The sequence below is a fragment of the Petaurus breviceps genome, unplaced genomic scaffold, assembly GCF_028583685.1.
Source record: "Petaurus breviceps papuanus isolate PSGF00001 unplaced genomic scaffold, PetGlider_PUasm1.0 99, whole genome shotgun sequence".
Taxonomy (NCBI): domain Eukaryota; kingdom Metazoa; phylum Chordata; class Mammalia; order Diprotodontia; family Petauridae; genus Petaurus; species Petaurus breviceps.
In genome coordinates this window covers 26,034,178-26,055,347 of record NW_027187465.1, presented here as the reverse complement: position 1 = coordinate 26,055,347, position 21,170 = coordinate 26,034,178, and the positions used below count along the sequence as shown (strand labels likewise).

The 21,170-nt window shown below is 41.5% G+C and overlaps 1 protein-coding gene across 1 annotated transcript in view; it reads right to left on the bottom strand.

The window, feature by feature from the left end:
- The window catches only part of DNAH10 (dynein axonemal heavy chain 10), a 172,643-nt gene that overhangs the window by 93,657 nt on the left and 57,816 nt on the right, over window positions 1–21,170 (bottom strand). The window contains exons 20-30 of the mRNA XM_069081604.1: window positions 19,150–19,266; window positions 18,522–18,624; window positions 17,869–18,047; window positions 16,416–16,627; window positions 11,903–12,056; window positions 10,439–10,672; window positions 8,763–8,885; window positions 6,926–7,159; window positions 4,913–5,136; window positions 1,995–2,264; window positions 1,689–1,872 (exon numbers count right to left, since the gene is read on the bottom strand). Of these exons, the coding sequence (XP_068937705.1) occupies window positions 1,689–1,872; window positions 1,995–2,264; window positions 4,913–5,136; window positions 6,926–7,159; window positions 8,763–8,885; window positions 10,439–10,672; window positions 11,903–12,056; window positions 16,416–16,627; window positions 17,869–18,047; window positions 18,522–18,624; window positions 19,150–19,266 (2,034 nt within the window). The remainder of the gene's footprint in view (window positions 1–1,688; window positions 1,873–1,994; window positions 2,265–4,912; window positions 5,137–6,925; window positions 7,160–8,762; window positions 8,886–10,438; window positions 10,673–11,902; window positions 12,057–16,415; window positions 16,628–17,868; window positions 18,048–18,521; window positions 18,625–19,149; window positions 19,267–21,170) is intronic.

The window sequence follows — 21,170 nt, the reverse complement described above, 5'->3', positions numbered from 1 at the left end:
CTTAATACATAGTTAGAGTTTAAAGGTTTTGAGCTATCTAGGTGTCCTATGCCTCTGTGAGTTGTTGTTGTTGAGCTGTTTCAGTTGTGGCTTGCCTAAAGTCACCCAGCAAGTGAGTGTCTGAGGCTGGATTTGAACTCAGGTCTTCCTGACTCCAGGCCAGGGGCTCTAAACCATTGCACCACCTAGCTTCCCTCACCCCTCCTAAGTAGTAAGTTCCATCATGGCATGGGACATACATGGGTTGAAGTCCTAGAGCCAAGAACAGTATTCCCTCTACAGTGTCAAAATCAGGCATCGATCATGTATTTAAATTTTATTTTACTCCATAGGTGATTTTATCTGTAATCATATTCTGTATTCTCAATAACAAACCTAAGCCTCTTCTTTGCCTGTAAGTGAAAAAAACATGAGCTCAAAAGTTCAGCTTCCTCCTCTGAAGTTAGATGCAAAAGTCTGAGCTGTTCTACAACCTCTGTCAGTTAAAGAAAAACTCTTAAGTTTTTCTTAAACCTTAAGAGGTTCAATACTCTCATAAAATACTCTATCTCTATGGGAATTGTCTCAGCAACATCTGTAAATCACTCCTGCCAAGGGACATCCACACAACTTCAATCTGAGAAACTCCAAAGTATATTACCCTTGAGATGCAGACTAGCTGACCCTGTCCCATCTCATCCTTGCCAGTTAAAAGGGTGGTCTTATCTAATTACCAGTCACCACTGAGCCTACATCCCTGGTTCCTTATCAGTAACCTCAGGATGCACCTGGAACCCATAAATTCACAAAAGCACTTCTTAGAAACAGGGAGAGGCGGTCTTCAACCCAAATGTGTGCTATGCCCACTTTCTTTAATGTAACCAATCATGCTCCCTCAACCCTATTATGCTGCCAATTCTATAACCAATGATTTGTTTCTGTTCTATCCTTTATCCTGTGCCTAGAAAAATGAGTTTCATCTTCAGTTCTTGAACTTTGGCTGGAAACTGAGACAATCTATTGACCTGCTTTGTTGGCTGGTTGTGACCCTGCTAATAACCCATAAACTTGCTCAGAGGAACATGCTTCAGTTTACATTTTTGTTAAATTTCACTAGTGACAATTTAATCATATTGGTGGCAGTCCTTTTCCAATCACTGGCATAAAGTCATTTTTTTTTCATATTGAACTTTAATTTACAAGTGTTAAAACAACTACATTCTTACTATTTCACTTGTCTTAGACCTACAAAGGAAAGTTTAATCAATCAATATTTGTTTATTAAGCACTTATGTGTCAGGCACTGGGTTGAGCACTGAAAATACCAAAAAAAAAAAAAAAAGCAAAAACAGTCCCTGCCCTCAAGGAATTTACATCCTAATGGGGTAGACAACATGTCCATAAATAAGTACAAAGATACATATGGAGCAGAGATACAAAATAATCTTAGAGAGGACAATTAGAGTCAAAGTACTAGCTCTGACTAGGAACAAGATGTAAAAATGTAACCTTTGATTCTATAAACTGTTTAATAATGGCAATTTATAATATTGAGATAGATAGAGGCAACTTATGATAGATATATATCTCATGAGTTGCCATTATTAAATTAAATTAAAGTCAATTAAATAGTTAAAAAAAAACAGGGGTGTGTGTGTGTGTGTGTGTGTGTGTGTGTGTGTGTGTGTGTGTGCATCTCCAACCTTTACCTGGGTTAGTGTTAAATAGATGCGATCAGTAGTTGGCGTGATGACCAATCGTCCATTCAGACCCATATACTCATAACCATAGCCAAAAGTTCCAGTACATTGACGGACGTTTAATTCATCTGGTTCTCGATCCCAATAAAAGCGCAACTGACTTTCCCACTCAAATTCCCGAGCTTCAAGAATACTGGAGAAAAAAAAGAGTTCATAGAGGAGGTGAAGAAGAGGAAAAAAGAGGAGGAAAGATGCTGGAATCGACCAAAGAACCGTGAGGAGGAAACAAGAATACATTTTTCTGGAGGTCCTTACCTGCCTCTTATAAATGAATCGACGATATCTCTGGCATGCACATCAATGATGAGAACCGTGTTGTATTTTTTTCTGTCATTTCTGGCTAATGGTTTGGTGATCTGAGTTACTAGTTCATCAATCTGCTGGTGCATTTTCTGGCCATAACTTTTCATTGCCTGTTTTTCTCCTTGCTTTACTTTTCGAAAGACATCTTCCACCTCCCAAGTCCACCACACTTGGCTGGCAACCAACACCACCATGCCTTGGTATAGCAACATCCACTCGACTCTATATAAAAGGCAAGCCTTAGGGATCAATGCTGTAGTAGTCAGTCTTATTTAATACACTTATATTTCATCTTGAATAAGTCTTCCCCATCTCCTTCCCCTCCAAAATTACCCTTCATTTACTTTGTATATATTTTGTATATAAATATATATATATATATGAACATGTTATCTCCCCCAGTAGAAAACAAATTGGTTCATTTTTGCTTTTTTGCCCCTAGTGCCTAGCACAGTGCCAGCATGTAGTAGGTGCTTAATAAATGCTTGCTGTTGATTGCTTATTGAAGCACACAGATGCCTCTAAGTTGCCCTAACAAGATCAAAGATCTAAAAATGGGAGGAAATGTAGAGACAGTTCAGTCCAACACCTTCATTTTAGAGATGAAGAAATTGAAGCCCAAAAAGTAAAGTGATTTGTGGCAAACCGGGACCTAAAGGGATAGGGAACCTGCAGCCTCGAGGTCATATGGCGGAGTCCAAATCCAAAATTCTTTCCCAGTAAAATCAATGGGAATTATGTGTATGTTTAGATAAGCAGCAGATGAGTATCAACATTGGCAAGTGTGAGGAAATGAATTTAAGGAAAAATTCTTTAGGCCCTATTTAAAACACCATGGGCTATGAGAGCTTTGAGTGACAATCCCAGGCCCTGCAGATTCCTACCCTAGTCAGAATGATGCCTTTAAATGCATAAAATAAAATTTGTAGGATTACAAAAGAAGACAACTGTGTTGAAATACAGTTGCCAAGATATGGGAAAACAAAAAATAATACAAATTCACGGACCTCAGGTTAAGATGTCCTTTGATGACATTAGATCAATGTGTTATATAATGTGTGTACCAAACACTGAGCGTCTTCAGAAAGGTACAACAAAAGTAAAAAAGTGAGAATGTTCTCCTCCCATAGTACAAGACTATGTGGTGTGGACCAGCCTCTGAACACTCTATGTGGTTCTTGCCCTTGACCATCTAGAGGGTCAAAACAACTGGTAAAGGTCCAGAGAAGGCACTGAAATAGTTAACTGTGTGTGAAGGAGCTTTCATAAGGAAGGAAAAGGAGAAAATGACTTTCTCATCTAGAAAGATAACGGCTCAGCCAAGTTGCCTGGAGATAGCTTGACGACTTTGCATGATCTAAAATATAACTGAGCTAAACAAGGACTTCTTTGCAAAGTGCCAAGAGACTCAAATATGGAGGTGGGAGGCCCTCTGGGCTCAGTGATCTAGAGAGAAATGACTTCTATCTCTAGCAGCTAAAAAAGCAAATTAGACCTAAATGCCTCAAGAAGGGCTCTTAGGATCAAAGGAGACCATGCATCTCCACTGGGTTCAATTTATCCCTCTAGGGGCGGCTAGGTGGCGCAGTGAATGGAGCACCGGCCCTAGAGTCAGGAGGACCTGAGTTCAAATCCAACCTCAGACACTTAACACTGACTAGGCATGTGACCTTGGGCAAGTCACTCAACCCTAATTGTCTCTAAAAATATATATATATATATATATATATATATATATATATATATATCGCTCTAGTTCCACATCTCACTGAATACAATGAAATTATAATGACCCAAGAAGAGAAACATGACGATGCATCAACTTTCCTACTTTGCAAAGGTAGGAGAATTCTGAGTGTGGGACTCATTGTATCATGTCAGACCTGGCCTGTGTGTTGGCTTTGCTGAACTGTTTTTTTAATCTGTTTTTATTTTTTGTTATAAGGGATGGTTCCCTGGGAAGGACACAGAGAGGCACATATTGGTAAATGTAAGTAATGGAAAAAACAAAAGACATCAAGAATTTTTTTTTAAAGAAAAAATTTTCTGTGGTTCCCTTTTGCCTACTAAGTAACATTCAGACGCCTTACTCTGGCATTCAAGGCCCTCCCTAATCTGGCACCATTCTGTTTTTCCAGCTGTCTTATAGTATTTCCTTTTATATACTTTATGCCACAGAAAAACTAGACTCCCCTAAATATGACCTGTGCTTTTCTTCTCTGTGTCTCTGGCTCACACTGTTTCCAAAACCTGGAAATCCTCCTCCTCCTCCTCCTCCTCCTTTCTCCTCCTCCTTTCTCTTCCTTCCTCTTCCTCCTCCTCCCTCCTTCCTCCTCCTCCTACCTCCTCCTTTCTCCTCTTCCTCCCTCCTCCTCCTCCTCATCTCTTTTAAAGCCTAACTCAAATACCACCTTCTCCATGAACCTTTCCCTGACCCTCCCAAGGTTAATAACAACCCCTAAACCTCTAGCAGCACTTTGTTTGGCCCCTCTTTGTTTACATCCTGTTGCCACGCTAACCTGTCCACTTCATGATGACAGGGACCCTGCCTTAGCTAAACATTGCATGCCCTGCCTCCCCAGGACCTACCTGGACTCAACACACAGAGGACATCTTATCAATGTGTTCAATTGAAACAAATGTGCTAGGACTCACCCTCTTATATAAAAATTAACCTCATTGTAAGTTTCATTTCCATAAGTTTGGTGAGTTATCACCCAAAGGTAGATGTGATATAATCTATATGGAACTATTTCAATCTGCTTCTTATGGTCCGTCTACAAATCAAGTCTAAACTGTTAAAGGTTATTCGTGACAGTTATTACTAAATTAGTATAATATGTTTATATGTTTTAAGATTATCACGTCACCTGCTTCGGTCTTCACAATATCTAAAAATAGCTTCTTTGGTAATTAATCTATTTGTTCTTCTCATTTCATATAAAACTGATGTCATCCAGTCCTCCACGCGCCCTTCAGCCCGCAATATCTTTCGGAACTCCATTATTTCTCCTTCGGCTGAAATCATTGCAGTCACCAGTTTTTCGCCGCTGTCACCGTCTTGAAATCGCAGAGACGCTATATTATCATACATCTGAAAAATGCCAGGGAAAGAAAACACAGCTGTATTTGTATTATGTTACAGAATCACAGGACATCATGTAGAATTCAAATATGTTCTTTGACTTATCAAAGATTCCCTTGGGGGAGGGGGGGGAGGAGTGCAGCAATAAATAGAAAGTAGCAATCATAAATGGATATTCAGATTTTCAGTTATGTGAATATAACCAGAGGGGTATCATTAAAAAGAAAGACATTTCGCACATGCGTTGCATAAAAACTCATATAACCCAGGATTTTTTGTTTGCTTGCTTCTGATACTGGGTCTCCCTATCTTGCCCGGACTGGAAGCGTACCAGCCGCTCACAGTCCAGATACCACTGTTGACTGACACAGAAGCTTTGACTGACTCCATTTCAAATGGGGACTGGTTTGTTTCTGTTTATGTGACCCTCTGCTCCCAGCCATTTTTACCATGCTGGTACCAGGCTTAGGAGGATTAGCTGATTAGCTAGAACCTTACTACAAAGCTCTTGAGGGAGAGGCATCTAGGTAGTGCAGTGCACAGAACGTTGATGCTAGAGTCAAGATGACCTGGATTCAAATTCAAATTCAGCCTCAGACATGTACTAGCTGTTTGACCCTGGGTAAGTCACTTCACCTGTTTGCCTCAGTTTCCTTCTTTGTAAAATGGGGATAATAATAGCACCTACTTTCCAGGGTTGTTGTGAGGATCAAATGAGATAATATTTATAAGGCCCTTCGTGCCTGGGAAGTAGTAGTGCTATATAAATGCTAATTCTCTCCTTCCCCTCCTGAGCTCAAACAATCCATTAGCCTCATAGTAGGGATTACAGGCATGCACCACTGCCCAGCACAAACAGGTTTTAAAGAATGTTAATGTAGCAGAATAAAGCGAGTTCTTCAAAAGAGGATAATGTCAAAACTAACCTCATTCTGCTCCCTCCTGTGAAAGGGAAATGTCAGCTTAGACACTACATTCAAATGATTTCAAAATAAGACTTTTCCCCCCTAGAAAACATCTTAAGGCAATGAATAGGGATGATAGCTTGGGAACAGCTTCATTTCCACTCCACTTAATGAGAAGAAAAGCCAAAGAGAATTTTGAGAAAGAAGAGAGCTCTAATTTGACGCAATGCTATGTGTTTAACTGAGAGATGTCTGATCGTAATAACTCCAGGAAAATGACTTCAAATATTTTCACAGGTGCCGATTTGGTCACTCTTTCAATAACCCCCAACATAGGAGGGTACTACATTAGAGGTACTATTTTAAAAACTGGCACCCCCCCCAAAAAAAAGAGGGCTGAGGAGAACAGGAAGAAGTTCAGAGAAAAGTAGAGACAAGTAGGATAATTTGAAAACATATCTATTATATGCTTTTTTAAAAGCAAGCAGTATTCATTGGAGATTCATGGTTTCCTATAGAAACCATACTTTCTGTGTTCTGCTGTGTGATGTATAGAAATGGTCTCTTTTTTTTTTTTTTTGTTTAAGCACAGAATTTTTTTAAACCTTTAAATAAATGACACCATACTTGACAATATAAGAATAATTACGGATAAGAACACCAGAGACAGCAAATAGTATCTCTGGCTCCAACTAGACGTTATCACCTCGGTCTCACTGTATTTCTGCCACCATGAAAAACCAGAAATAACCAAGCAACTTTTCTATTGTGTATGCTTCCAGACCAACACATCCAACCCATTTCCACTCGAAAGCTTTGCATTTCCCAGGAAAACGGAGCTCATCGGTTGCAGATGGCGGCCTCTCTGACTCTGCCCAGGGAGGGACCCTGACCTTGATCATGTGCTCCTGGACACACAGCGGATCGCTGCTGCCCAGGATGCTAAGCAGCTCATCATCAGAGATGAAGAAGAACCTCGGGAAGGCATTCCTCTTTGAGTCCAGATAGTCATTCAAGCTTTTCTGGCACTTCTCAAGCCCTTCATTTATATTCTGCAAATCCGTCAGTCTATTTGGAGCTTCACAGCATCTCTTGATCACAGGGTCTTTGAAGGTCTCAGACATGATCTACGGAAGGCCAAAAAACAGAGATTTCAGGCAAGCCTGACTGTGATGGAGCTCATTCTATGTAATTAATGTTTTTAAAATTCTGTCCTTCACCATAGGATGATGATGCTACTAATATAGCCTCAGACACTCACTAGCTGTGTGACCCTGGGCAAGTCACCTAACCTGTTTGCCTTACTCTGCTAGAGAAGGAAATAGCAACCACTCCAGTAACTTTGTCAAGAAAATCCCATGGGTAGTATAGTTCAGCTGGGCACAACTGAACAACCTTCTATTGACCAGGTGCCCCCTTCTGGCCAAAGCAGGCGTCTGTAATATGCCCTCATCTAGGTCTGGAGTCAGTGCCAGGGGATAAAGCAGAGGAAAACTCAGTGACCCTGACCAGTGCCAAACTCACCAGTGCTATGCAATGACCAACTGAGCTGCAGACTTTGTGCTCATAACCAGATGAAATTAAGAAGTTGAGATGCACAAACGCAATTCATTCAAAATACTTCGAATTTCAGATCAGTAGCTGAATGCCAAATTCTTTTTCATTAATTGCCAAACAAACTACAAGAGGCTTAGCAGCCTGGTGAGTGAACAGAGACCTAGGACAACCTGGCTCCAAGTCTCACTTCTGATACCTCCTGCCTGCAGAGCCCTGGGGATGCTCCTTACTCTCTCTCTCTCAGGCAAAGCGCTGGTGCAGCTGCCTTCTCAAGGGAGGCTTCCGTCACCCATGAACTCACAAATCCAAGCCCCCACCCCAAAAAAAGCAGGACAGAGGAAACAATCCATACAAACACATTAAAAAAAGGAGAAAATGTATCTCAGATAGTTTTCTTTCTACCCTGATCATGACTAAAAGTCTCTAGTTTTTACCCTTTTTCTATACTATTAAGTTACTTATTAGAAACTTAACATTGGATAGGAATACAAAAAGCTAAATTTGGTTCATAATGATTTATGTTTAATTAATTCCAGCACATAAAGTATCATACTACAATTTCAATCTCTTCTTATGTCTCCATGAGTATTTTTTATCTCTTTATTATGATTTCTTTCCTCTTATCATTATTCATTCTACCAGCTCTGCTTCTTTTTTCACTTTACATTATTTCGTTATGGTCTTTCTAGATTTCTTTATATTCCTCACATTTGTCAATCTTAATGTCATTATGATGTTTAATTGCATTAATGTTTCACAACTTATTTAATTATCCTTCTAACATGGGACATTTAGACTACATCTATTTTTTTTAATTACATATAATGCTGCAATGAAAAATCTTTGTACAGACAGACTTTTTTTTTACTTTTGATTTTGATAACACCTTTAGACTATATCCCCACTAATGGGATCACTGAGTCAAAGAGTATATCTAGATTAGTAAATCTTACCACATACTGCCAGATGGCTCTCCATCAAGTTTTTGTGACTTTACAATTCCACCAACAATGCATAAGTGCATCTTTTTCTACACAAACTCTCAGCAATAAGTTTGGTTGCTTTTAATTCTTTTTTGACAATTTGATTTGTATTAAGCAGTACATAAAAGTTACTTGACTGTGTATCTCTTTAATTATTAGTGAGGTAATAATTAACTATTAGATCACTTGCCCTTTTAAAGACTCTGTCAATGTTGTCAAATTTCTTTGCCTCTTCAGGTAGCTGTGATCGTATATCTCCACCAATAAAGATGCTTTCAAGATACATCCATTTTCTCTGGACCACCATCCATATCTAGAAGTGTACAATATTATTATCAGCATAGAACTGTGAATTCTATATATTCATAAAATTTATCTAGTAAAGTACATATCACAATAATTATTAACACAATATCATGTAATATAATTAATATAATAAATAATAATATCACAGTAATGATAGGAGGCATTTATATAGTACTTTAAAATTTACAATACACTTTTCATAGATAATCTCATTTGAGCCTCTCAACAACCCTGTGAAGTGTTATGAAATGATCCCCCCTCTGTTTATTATTTAATTCAATAAATATTTATTCAACATCTATGAGGGACAAGGTATTGCTGGGTCCTAGGCACAAAAAGATGAAATCAAATCCCGTCCTCAAGGGCCTTCCAATCGAATAATAATAGCTAACGAGAGCTGACATTTATAAAGTGCTTACTGTGTTCCAGGGAATATGCTAAGTGTTTTATAATTATCATCTCATATGATCCTCACAATAGAACTGGGAGGTACAGTGCACTGTCAGCTCAAGAAGAGCCAACATGCCACATGGTAACCAACAAAGCCTCTCTTGGGCAGCTTTGTCAGAGGTACAGCTTCCAGGAACAGGGACGGAGCCATCCCCGTGGTTCTACCCTGGCCAGACCATGTCTGGTTATGGAAGCCACATTTTTTAGGACAACAGTCAACAGGAGAACGTCCAGACAAGGACAACCAGGATGACAAAGGCACTTGAGGTCATGCCTTTGGAGAACACCAGATGGCCAGCGAGGTACTTTCTGGGAGTTAAGATTCAAGAGGAATGAGAGAGGGAATGATTGACACAAGAGGTAGAGGAGGTAGGAAGAGGGGCAGCAAGCACACCATTTGGAGTCAAGTCTCAGTTTCACAGAGGGCTCTCAGCCTTCCACTCAGTCACTGACCCAGGAGGACCCAGTTCTTTACTCATATTCACATCCCCAACATTTAGCCCAGTTCTTGAAACACAGAGATTGATCGCTTAACATTGAAATAAGAGGGAAGAAAGGAAGGAAAGATGGATGAAGACATAGGCAAGTTTAGAAAAGAGGAGAGAAGCTGTGAAAAATCATCTCATGCAGCCTAGATGTTCTCAGGAAAATAAGGGAGGTCAAGTTCAAATTTAATCATACCCAAAAGCATAACAACCATACACAGAGAAAACTTAACAGAATGCAATTAACTTACAAGTAGAATGCCACCCTTATACCCCCCCAATACCACCACTATAAAGAGATTCTTCTAAGTTCAAAATCCCAAGTTCTGAGTTCAAATGTAGACAAAATCACATTTATTAGCTTGTGTGACCCTGGGCAAGTCCCTTAACCTGTTTGCCTCACCCTTAACTCAGTTTCCTCACCTGTAAAATGGGGATAATAACAGTACCTACTTCCCAGGTTGTTGTGAAGCTAAAATGAGATAGGATTTGTAAAGTGCTCAGAACAGTGCCTGGCAGCATACAAATGTTCGCTATGATGATGATGATGATGATGATGATGATGCCCCTCACTGGCCCTATCAAACCTTGCTACATGAACTGCTCCTGGATTTTTTTTCCTTACCTCAATAACTTCACCAATTAAGGAGAGAGTTTTTTCCCATTTGTGCACAGTGTTTAGAAAGGGCCCCACAAATCTGCTTCCTGAAATGCTCTGAAGATTGACAGTGTTGTCATCAAGGCACTGAATGATGTCATCTACTGATCCTAAAATGTATCCTCGTTCTTGAGTTCCCTTAAAGTATTTAATGACAGAAAATTTCATATTTTCCCATGTGTCTAATATGTCCTTGACACCCTGTTGGTGGATATAAAAAAAAGAAATGTTCAAGTAATCAATCAGATCCATGAAGTGCCTACTATGCGCTAATTACCAGGGACACAAACAAATCTCAACCCCCTGAGAACCTCAGGCGCTACAGGATGTCCCTAAAGTCTGGACACATAGGAAATCTCATTAATTATACATATTTTCAAGAAATGAAATTTTCAACATTTCATTTAATTAGCATAAATGAAATTTCATGGGGTGACATAGGAGACATAGGAAATCTCATTAATTAATTAAACTTAATTTATCTCATTAATATGGAAAATAGTCAGCAATAGCTAATGAAAGTTTTTATTCCATATGAAATTGTCATGGCTAAAATTTATGCTAATTCAATAAAATGTTGCTGAAAATTTCATTCATTTCTTGAAAATATGCATAGTTAATGAGATTTCCTATGTGTCCAGACTTTAGGGACACCCTGTAACAGGGCCAACACACATATAGATAACATTATAGGCAAACTGCATACCAAACAGATTTAAAGTAACCTGGGACAGGTGAGGGAGAGACAGGCTGGTGGCCTGCAGAAGAAGGCCATGATGGAGCTTGGTCTGAAGGAGCCTGAGGAGGGCCCTCTAAGCAGAAAGGACAAGCAGGCTATGGAAAGACCAGGAGATGGCAGAGGGGAATGTCCCCCATGAAGAACAAAAAGAAAGGCCAATTTGTCTGGATTGTTTAGTGGTGGGAATCACTCCAAATACAGCTGGGAAGGTAGGACCAGGTTGTAAAGAGCCTGAGACTCTTTAATACTCTTTAATTCTGCTTTAAATTTCAGTTCTCAGAGCAGCTAGGTGGTGCAATGAATAGAGCACTGGCCCTGGAGTCAGGAGGATCTGAGTTCAAATCTGACCTCCGACACTTAACACTGACTAGCCATGTGACCTTGGGCAAGTCACTTAACCCCAATTGCCCTGCCTTTCCCCTCCAAAAAGCAAAAAATTAATTAATTAAAATAAATTTCAGTTTTCTTATTTGGGGCAATTGAAAGTAGAATTCAATGTAATTCGATTCACCAAGGATTTCTTGAGCCCCAACCCTGGGAAAATCGCTACAGGAGGCACCAGGTACTAGCTAAGAAATAGAGTGGTGGATCAATGGAATAGAAAATCAGTAATCATAAGAGTCAAACTGCTTCTTTTGGAGCAGAAATACATTTTTCTGGTTTTTTTTATATTTGAAAATTAGTACCCTCACCTTCTCAATAGTGATTTCCTTGACAGCAGCAACCACAATCTCTTGGATAACATCTGTGTGTTTGTGAAGTTCCATAGCAAACATGTTTTCCAGAGTGAATGTATCTGTCATCTCAAAAAATATGCCAGTTTTTTCCATTAGTTCTTTCCAGTGTCTGAAAATGAACCATTATATGCACAGCTAAGTCTTAATATACTGTCATTCATTTGCACAAATACTGAGTGCCCACTACATATAAGGCCCTGAGTGGAAAGGAATTGGGAGGAGGGGAGGCCGCCACGGGAGGAGAGGCAAGCTGAGAGTGAGCACCCCGCAGCGGACCATGGGATAAAGCAAGGAGGTAGGAGAGGAGATACCAAGTTAGTTGGGCTGGAACATTGACCACATGAAAGGGAGTCATGAGAAGCAAACCTCCAAAAGGGAGGTTGGACCCAGCAGGGAAGGGCTTTAAAGGCAAATCCTCAGGAGGAGTTTTGCATTTTATGCTAGCAGCAGTAGGGAGCCACTGAAGGTTTCTGCCCAGTGGAGTAAGTGGCAGACCGTGTGGAAGAAGCCAGAGGCAGAATAGAATGATCACGATACTGAAACTCTTCAGGAAGGAGAACAGCCATGACTCAAGGGAGCCATACCCAGGGGACCTGTAGGGTGGTGGTCCTGTTTACCATGAGCAGTTTCCCTGTTACCTCCTGCCCTCCAATGCCCCGACTCCCTGAACCATTAACACCAGGCTGGGACCACAGCCAAGCCTCTGATGCTGGACTGAGACCAGTTCATAAGCAGAACTCCTCGACTCTAGGCTTTTCACCGCCAGGACCCAGTCCAAGAGCAGACTACTGTCAGGACCCTATCGACAACAAAGGCTGCTGACAATAAAGCATCTTCTTCCCTTGTTCTTGTATAAGGGTAGGCTCAAAGAAAGCTAATAAAGTCAGGTACAGCACTAGGTGGGGAAGAGCAATACATGCCCCAAGGCTTAGTTTGGTTCCAGTGCTATTCTGCCTTCCTTCTGTGTGCTTGGAAGAGAAAAATGTTTTGGAACCAAAAAGCTGGGGGATTCCAAATCACAGAGGCTTGGAAGGTTGCTCAAAGGCTGACCTCTATGTGGATAAAGTTTAGTTGCTGGAAATTAAACAGGCAGCCACATAGATTTCCTAGCCCTAAGCTAGACAGAGGTAGAGCCCTAGTAACCAAAATATAATTCAACAAATAGAAAATAGGATTAAGCCTGTAGGCACTAAGTAAGAAGAAGCAGCTCTGCTTCGGAAGAGGTCCATGGCTGGGGATAAAGCCTCTCATTCTGGAAAGGAAAGCCCCTTCCAGCTAAGTCTCTGAAAGAAACAGAGAAACCACTCCCAATGGAAGGAGAATGTGGGTGCTTTGGTTGTTTTTTGCCTACTCTTAGGGGGGCATTTCCAATAATCTTGCTCTATATCTAGCCATTGGACCCAGATGGCTCCAGAGGAGAAAGTGAGGCTGGTGACTTTGCACAGCCCTCCCTCACTTCAGTCCAATTCACTTGCAAGTCATGGCATCACCTTCCTGATGCCATGGTTCTCTTCAAGAATGAAGGATACACCATAGCCTATTCCTATGAATGTGTTAGAGGTTCTGCCTTTTCTTTTAAAAAGTGTCACAAAGCCCCCAGGCTTTCCACTAAAAGACCATGGCAGAGCTCACTCACCCTGCTATAAAGAGCAGATAGCCCTTAGCCAAGGACTCTAGCTTAAGCCAGAAGCCACATGCCCAGTGAAGCTACACCTGCAAGAGACCAGCAGGACCCTTGGGACCATTGGATTACCTCCAGTTCAGACTATGAGACTTGCAAGCCCAAAATCACCTCTCCAGAAGACATCAGTAGAACCGCCATAGCAGAGGCATGAGCAGCACCCGCCATATATGTCTGCTTCTATTCTTCCCACTAATGGTACATGCGTCAGTGAAAGAGTGTCCCAGTTGTACAGAAAGGAATGTTTCCTTGCTACTTTTTTTACTGTCTCGTTACATGCCTTTGATTTGAATTAATTGCATCCTCGTTAGTAAAGGTAAGCCTAACGATGAGGGTTCTTGAGCTAGACTTTGAGTGAATGTAAATCCATAGAATATGCTGACCCTGAGGCAGGCAGCATTGTCTGGGAGACTCATTCTCTGATCTGAAGGGTGTTCCCCACCACACACACACACAAAACATGAAAGAAAATGGCACAGAGTGGTACACTGAGAAGAATCCCAACTCAGCTGCCAAAGTGACCTTCCCAAAGTGAAGGTCTGACCATGTCACTCTCCTATTCCATTAACTCCCATGACTCCAGGGGCCAATAGAAGATCCTCTCTTTGGCATTCAAAGCCCTTCATAACCTCCTTCCTTCAGTTTTCCAGTCTTTTGGGGCATTACATTCCCCTACAATGACAATGGCTTTCTTGCTTATCTTCAAACAAGACTCCATCTCCCGACTCCAGGCATTTTCTCTAGCTGTGCCTTTAACCTGGAATGCTCTCCCTCCTCATCTCCACCTCCCAGCTTTCCTGGCTTCCTTCAAATCCCAGCTAAAATTTTACCTTCTACAGGAAGCCTTTCCTGATCCCTCTTAATTCTAGTGTCTTCCCCTCTGTTGATTATTTACAATTTAGTGCATATACAGCAGGTTTATACAGAATTATTGCCTCCTTCGTTAGACTGCGAGCTCCTTGAGGGCAGGGACTGTCTTGGTATTCCCAGCACTTAGCAAGGTGCCTGCCCATAGTAGGTGATTCATAAATGATAACTGACTGAGACAGATCTTACCCTTCACCTCTGCATCACCCATGAGAATTCTGGTCACTCTCATGACCAAGCACTCTTAAAGCCTTTTTGATCCTAACCACCTTTAGCTCCTGGTCTTCACTGCCCCAGTTCTTCCATTCCTCAGTGTTCTCCCAGACCATTACTTCTGCTCTACCTTCATTTTCTTCCCTTCCCAATATTTATAATGTAGTTAATGAGCTCAACTATACCTCGTCCTCTACTCTCAACTCCCTTGAGCCCTTGTGCTATTGCAAGTCGTGGCTTATAACATGACAACCCTGAACTAACCCCACCACCCACCTCACTTGCTCCCACTACTGAATTCTACTGAAGGTCACTAGAAGAAGTTATAAATCTACAGACCAAGAGCCATCCCCCCACGGATCACTCACCAAAGGACAGGAATGGCTTTCAAAAGAAGGAACGTAAACTATTAACAACCATTTGAAAGACCATTCCAAATCACTTTTAATAAGAGAAATGCACATGAAAACAACTGGTGTTTCACCTCATACCCAGTAAACTGGTGAAAATGACAAAAGATTTTAATAGTGGATCTTAGAGGAGCTGCAGAAATACAGGCAAAGCTATGGTTTGGTTTAACCATTCTGGAAAGTAATCTGGAATTAGGTCTTTAAAAAGCAACTAAAATCCTTTAATCCAGAGATCCCACTACCAGCTATATACTCCAAGGAGGTCAAAGACAGAAACAAAAGACCCACATGAATACAATATTTTATAGCTGATAACAAAGTGAATGACCATGAGTTTAGGAATGGTTGAACAAATTGGCATGTGAAATGGAATTAAATATTATTACAGTAGAAAGAGCACTGAATGTATAGTCAGAGGACCTGAATTCAAATCCTTTCTCTGCTATTTACTATCCCTAAGACCTTGGGCAGGTCCTAAAAACTCTCAGGGCCTCAGTTTCCTTCTCTAAAATCAAGGAGTTGGACTAGGTGACCCCTAATGTCCCATTCAGCTCTAATCTATGATTCCCATAATCCTTATGACCCCTACTGAGCTGTAATGAATGAAAAAGAAAAAATTGAGGAACCGAGAGAAACATGGGAAGGCCAGTATGAACCAATGAAAGGTAAAGAAAACAAAACTAGGAGTGCAATATACATAAATACTGTGAAAATGTAAACAAGAACACTATTAACGGTAATGTCCAATCTTAACCTCAGTAGAGAGGTGGGGGACAACAGGGCCTGAATGGTGCATATGCTGTCAGACATGGCTACTTTATTAGTCAGTTCTGCTTAACCATTTTTCTTGGCTACAAGGGAGGATTCAGTGGGAAGAAGAGAAACATTGAGAAATTACTGATTGTAAAAATCAAAAGACAACTACAAGACATTTTTCTAGTAAGGACAAGATGACCTGTAAATTCACTCTGTCCCTGCCCCCATCAGGCTTCTCCCTTGCAGTCTGAGGGCAGAGCTCAACCAACAGGTAAAGGTGCAGAGGAAGCATCATGCCCGTCTCTTGAGGATTTGGCCTCTTTGGTCATGAAGCCACTCACCAACAGAAGGTGCTGTGTGGCTATAGTGCCATGATATCCACAGTATCCACACTGAACTGGGAGTCAGGAAGACCTGAGTTCAAATCCAGTGTCAGATACTTACTAGTCATAGGACCCTGAGTACCTCTCTGTGCCTCAGTGTCTTCATCTGTAAATTGCGGGGAGGGGGAATTGAAAGCCCACAATGCAATAGAACAGACCTCTCTCTCAGGGCTTCATTCTTCAAGTCCAGCAGCAAAGGAATGGAATCTTTAAATGCCTTCATTCTGGATTCCAAATAAAAGGCCACCGTCAGGCTCCGCACCTGCCTGGGGAGTTTTCTGAGGGCTCTGAGGAAGCTCTCAATTCCTTCCTGGAGAAACTGGACATTCAGGTTAGCCCACAGGGTCTGAGACCATTCTTCTTTGGCAGCCTATGAAAACATACAGGTCCAGTCAACAAGGCATACCTTGGACGACTGACTCATAATGGAAAAGCTTAATTTTCACTCTTTTTTTTTCCTTTTCTTTTTTAAAAATCTTAAAAAAAATGTTTCAGACTTTGGGCTTCAGAAACACCTGCCCACCGTATAGAAGGACAAGCAGCAGGTCTAAAAACTAAACTTTTTGACTTTCCAAAGAGACAAAAACGGCTGGTTTTTTAAAGCAGCCACTGTAATCTATGCATGTAAAGTACTCTGCCAACCTTAAAGCACTATGTTAATGTCGGGAATTATTTAAATAGTAAATCTTAGCACCAACAGGCTTACGAAAATGAGACTGTGGGCTCCATTTGCTTAGAAACTAGTCTTTATTTGAGTTGAAGCCTTCCCTGGAACCCTGCAACCACTCAGATATGTGTTAATTTGAATTGAGAGTAATTGAGGCTAACAGTTGTCTCCCAGTAGTGACAGGCTGTCAAGGGGAAGAGGGAATGGCCTTCTTCTGCTTGTGCCCAGAAGGCAGAACATGGTTGTGGAGTTTACAAAGAGCAGAGCTAACCAAGATGGGGATGGGCTGCCCCAGAGACTGCAGTTCAGCCCTGAGGTCTACAAGCAAAGATTTGGGGACCAACTACCCTGTCCAAGGTTCTGATTGGGCTGGGTAGCCATTCGGGTCCCTTCCCAACTCAACTGCTGGGCTCTATACTATGGACTAAGCTCACACTGATAACACCGAACTCAGTTAAAACACATGATTTATTACATGCATTTCTAACTCATATGATACCAGAAAAAAATGGCTAACTATATTTTTCACATTCCAACTATTTGGGAAATAGTGTAGACAAGTGGGATCAAACTTAAATAGATAAGGGTTCCTGGCAGGTGGAGGGAGGGGGCACATATTGACTCGGAAAATCTCAAATTAACATGATCTACGTTGTATTGTGTTTTTATTCATTTTGTTAAACATTTCCCAATTACATTTGAAGCTGGTTGAGACAGCACTCAGAGTTGCTGTGAGTTTAATACCAGGCCAAGGACTGGTTTGCTCACACAGCCCTCCATCCCACTCCATCCCAACTCCCTGCCACCCCAATACAACAAAGGGTAGAAAGTCTTAGAAAACCAAAATTGGGATGCCCTCTCCTGGTCTCGGGGGGCCTGATTTCTGCTGAGCCCGGGGATTCCCGGCATTTCTCCACCGGCCTGCCTGCCCACCGGTCACTAACCTTCTGTGCATTATAAATGTCATAGATTTGCCTCAATCCAGTTATTTCCCTCTGCACTTTGAGCAATTCTGGGTACATCGTGATTGGAAGGTCAAAGAGCTTTTCGGCATTAGCCAGCTCCTGGCGGTTTCTTTCATGCTTCACCAGCTCCTTCTCAAACACAGCTAAGAGTTCCATTCCTGGAAAAAGGTGCATAAAGTTCCCAGTCACAAACGGGGCTACTCCTTGCATAAAATACTCCATCCCCTGACTCTGGGAATCTTCTCTGGCTGCTCCCCATCCCTAGAGTTCTCTCCCTCCTCTCTAATCTTGTTTGTGGATAGTTATCTGCATGCTGAATCTCCCAGTGGACTGTGAGCAAGAACAGTGCATGGCACATAGTAGGCATTTAATAAATGATCATTGCCAACTTGACTCTTGGGTTCCATATTTATTAGATATATATGATATAAATATCTAATATATGAGATATAAATATATGATATAGTAAATTAGATATAAATATAAGTATCTTGAAAAATGCTATCAGAGAAATACTTCTGTGCCTGGGAAGCTATATGGTGATTTCATGAATGGTCAGTGACTGTTTCTCACATGAAATTCTTACCCATAATCCACCTGAGTATCTCAAGTATGTCCAGCCATTTCCTCACCTTTATCAAGATCCTCACCAACAGAACCAGGGCCTTCCCTATAAAAACGTCTGGCAAAGTCCTGTATCTCATGACTATAGTCTGCAATTTCAGTGCGAGTGATCTGAGAAGAGCAATTTAGATCATTAGTTGTTATAATAATGATGAAAATAACTCACATTTGCATAACACCTTACAGTTTTTAAAGCTGATTTTTTTGTTTGTTTGTTTGTTTTAAGATTTAAGCACTTTCCTTACATAACTATTGTCAGATGTAGGGCAAACATAATTTATTATCCCCATCTTACGGATATGGAGACTAAGGCCCAGAATGATTAAAAGGTAGCGTTTATAGTTTTAAGATCTGAGAAACACTTACATGAGGTCACTTAATCCTCGCAAACAATCTCATTTTATATTCTATCCCATTTTAAGGATGAAGAAATTGAGATCCAGAAAAGTTAGGCGATTCCCCTAAGGTCAAGCAGCCAATGCCTGAGGTGAAATTCAAATTCAAGTCTTCCTGACTCCAAATCGGGTGGACCACTGCATGCCGTGCTGCCCCAGGCTCGTGCCACTGTGCCACACCCCATCCCTCCATTTCCCCTCTCTCTATCTTTGTACTTATAATGTAAAACCAAAAAAGTACCTCTGTAAATGTCTTCTTTATGCCTCCCAGACAGTGTTCGACTTCCACTGATTCTGCAAACAGATTTTTCCATATGTCCTCAATTTTTGAAGCTAGCTCCCCCTCTGCTTCACTAGGCTGACAAGAAACAAGGCAGAGAGGAAGGGGAGATCAGGACTTACTGCCTGGCCCCAGCTGCCCAGTATCCCAGAAAATGCCTTACAAACGCCTTTTCCCATAACGGCTCATGCTCTGACCACCTGAACCGTGACAGGCTCACTTCTTACTTTATTTCTGCCACACTCTCCCCAGTGATTGGAAGCTATGCCTCCAAAGCCCCATAAAAGAACAGTGAGTTCGGTCAAAACATCAGAGTTTTGTGCATCTACTCTCTCCTACCCTATAAAAAAAAACAAACTCCTTTGTCTGGAATTTCAACCCTTCCACAATCTGGGTCCAGACTCCCTTCTTTACAACCTCAGTGTAAATGACTGGCCTTTGTTCATTCTACATTCTGGCCCAACTAAACTGTTTACCTTTCCTCACATACCAACCTCCATCTCCCACCAAGGGGTCTTTGCATTGACTGTCCCCCTTGCCTGGAATGCCTTCCCTTCTCACCCCTGCCTCTTGAGAGCCTTCAAGATTCAACCCAAGCACTACATGAAGCCTTTCCTCATCACCCTCCCCAAAGGGAAATTACTCTGCATATATTTGTATTCATTTAGATACATAAGGTAGTTGTGCCACCACTCAGTCCCAGAAAAATGGGAATTCCTTGGGAGCAAAAAATTTTTTTCTCTTTGTATCCCCATTACCCAGCACATAATAGTCATTTAATCAATATCCATCAATTGATTAAAAAGTGAAAAACCGTTAAAGGACAGTTGAATGTCTACATTCACCTAAAGAATAAAGTTTGCATTTTACCCTAAATGGGGCTTGAATTCTTCAGATGAAGAAAGATTTATACTCTTATTGTCTACTAACACTGAAGGAGGAGGAGGAGGAGGAGAAGAGAAGGAGGGGAAGAAGAGGAGGAGGAGGAGTGGAAGAGGGGGAGGAGGAGGAGGAGGAGGAGGAGGAAAGAAGGAGAACAATCATCATCTAGGTGCCCAGCTTTGTACAGGAAAATTGTAAGTTAAAGCAGCCCCTCCTCTGAGGGGCATTTACCCCCAAATCTGCTGCCACCTACTCAGAGCTGTAATTCATGCATGTCTCCAGTTTCCTTACGTGCCCTCCAAACTAGAGTTTTCAGCCTTCACTTTGTCCGGTCCCTGTCACCATGGGTGAGAGTAGCTCCCACAGAGCCCCAGAGTCTGTGCGGTGCTTCCACACAAGAACCCTGGGAAAAAGATACGAGGAGTGCATTGTCCCCATCCTATAGCAGAGAAGGCGGAGCCTCCAAAACCTAGGAGGGCTGTACATGTGCCAAAGGTGCTCAGCTAGGAAGGGGGAGGGGACACAAACGAGGGACCGCTGACTCCTCTAGGTTAACATTATGTTGGTAGTAAGGTCAACAAATAAACACAATCACCTGGTGGTAGTGCTCAGTCATTTCAGTCCTGTCTGATTCTTCATGGCCCCATCTGGGGTTTTCTTGGCAGAGATACTGGAGCAGTTTGCCATTTCCTTCTCCAGTTCATTTTACAGATGAGGAAACTGAGGCAAACAGGGTGAAGTGACTTGCCCAGGGTCACCCAGCTAGGAAGTGTCTGAGGTCAGATTTGAATTCAGGCAGATGAGTCTTTCTGACTCTAGGTCCAGTGCTCTGAGCGCTATGGTACCACCTAGCTGACCCTTTCTATCACATTCTATATACTATATACAGCCCAATGTAGCTACTGAGGCGAACACAAAAGAAGTAAAGGCATATTCTCTCTCTCTCTCTCCTTTTTTTGGACCAGAACTGTCATTTCATGAGTGTAGGAAACACCCTTTGTAATGTGCCTTCCATATTTTATTTTGTATCTCCCTCCCTTCTTCTCTGTCTCCTCCTTTCTCTCTCTCTCTCTCTCTCTCTCTCTCTCTCTCTCTCTCTC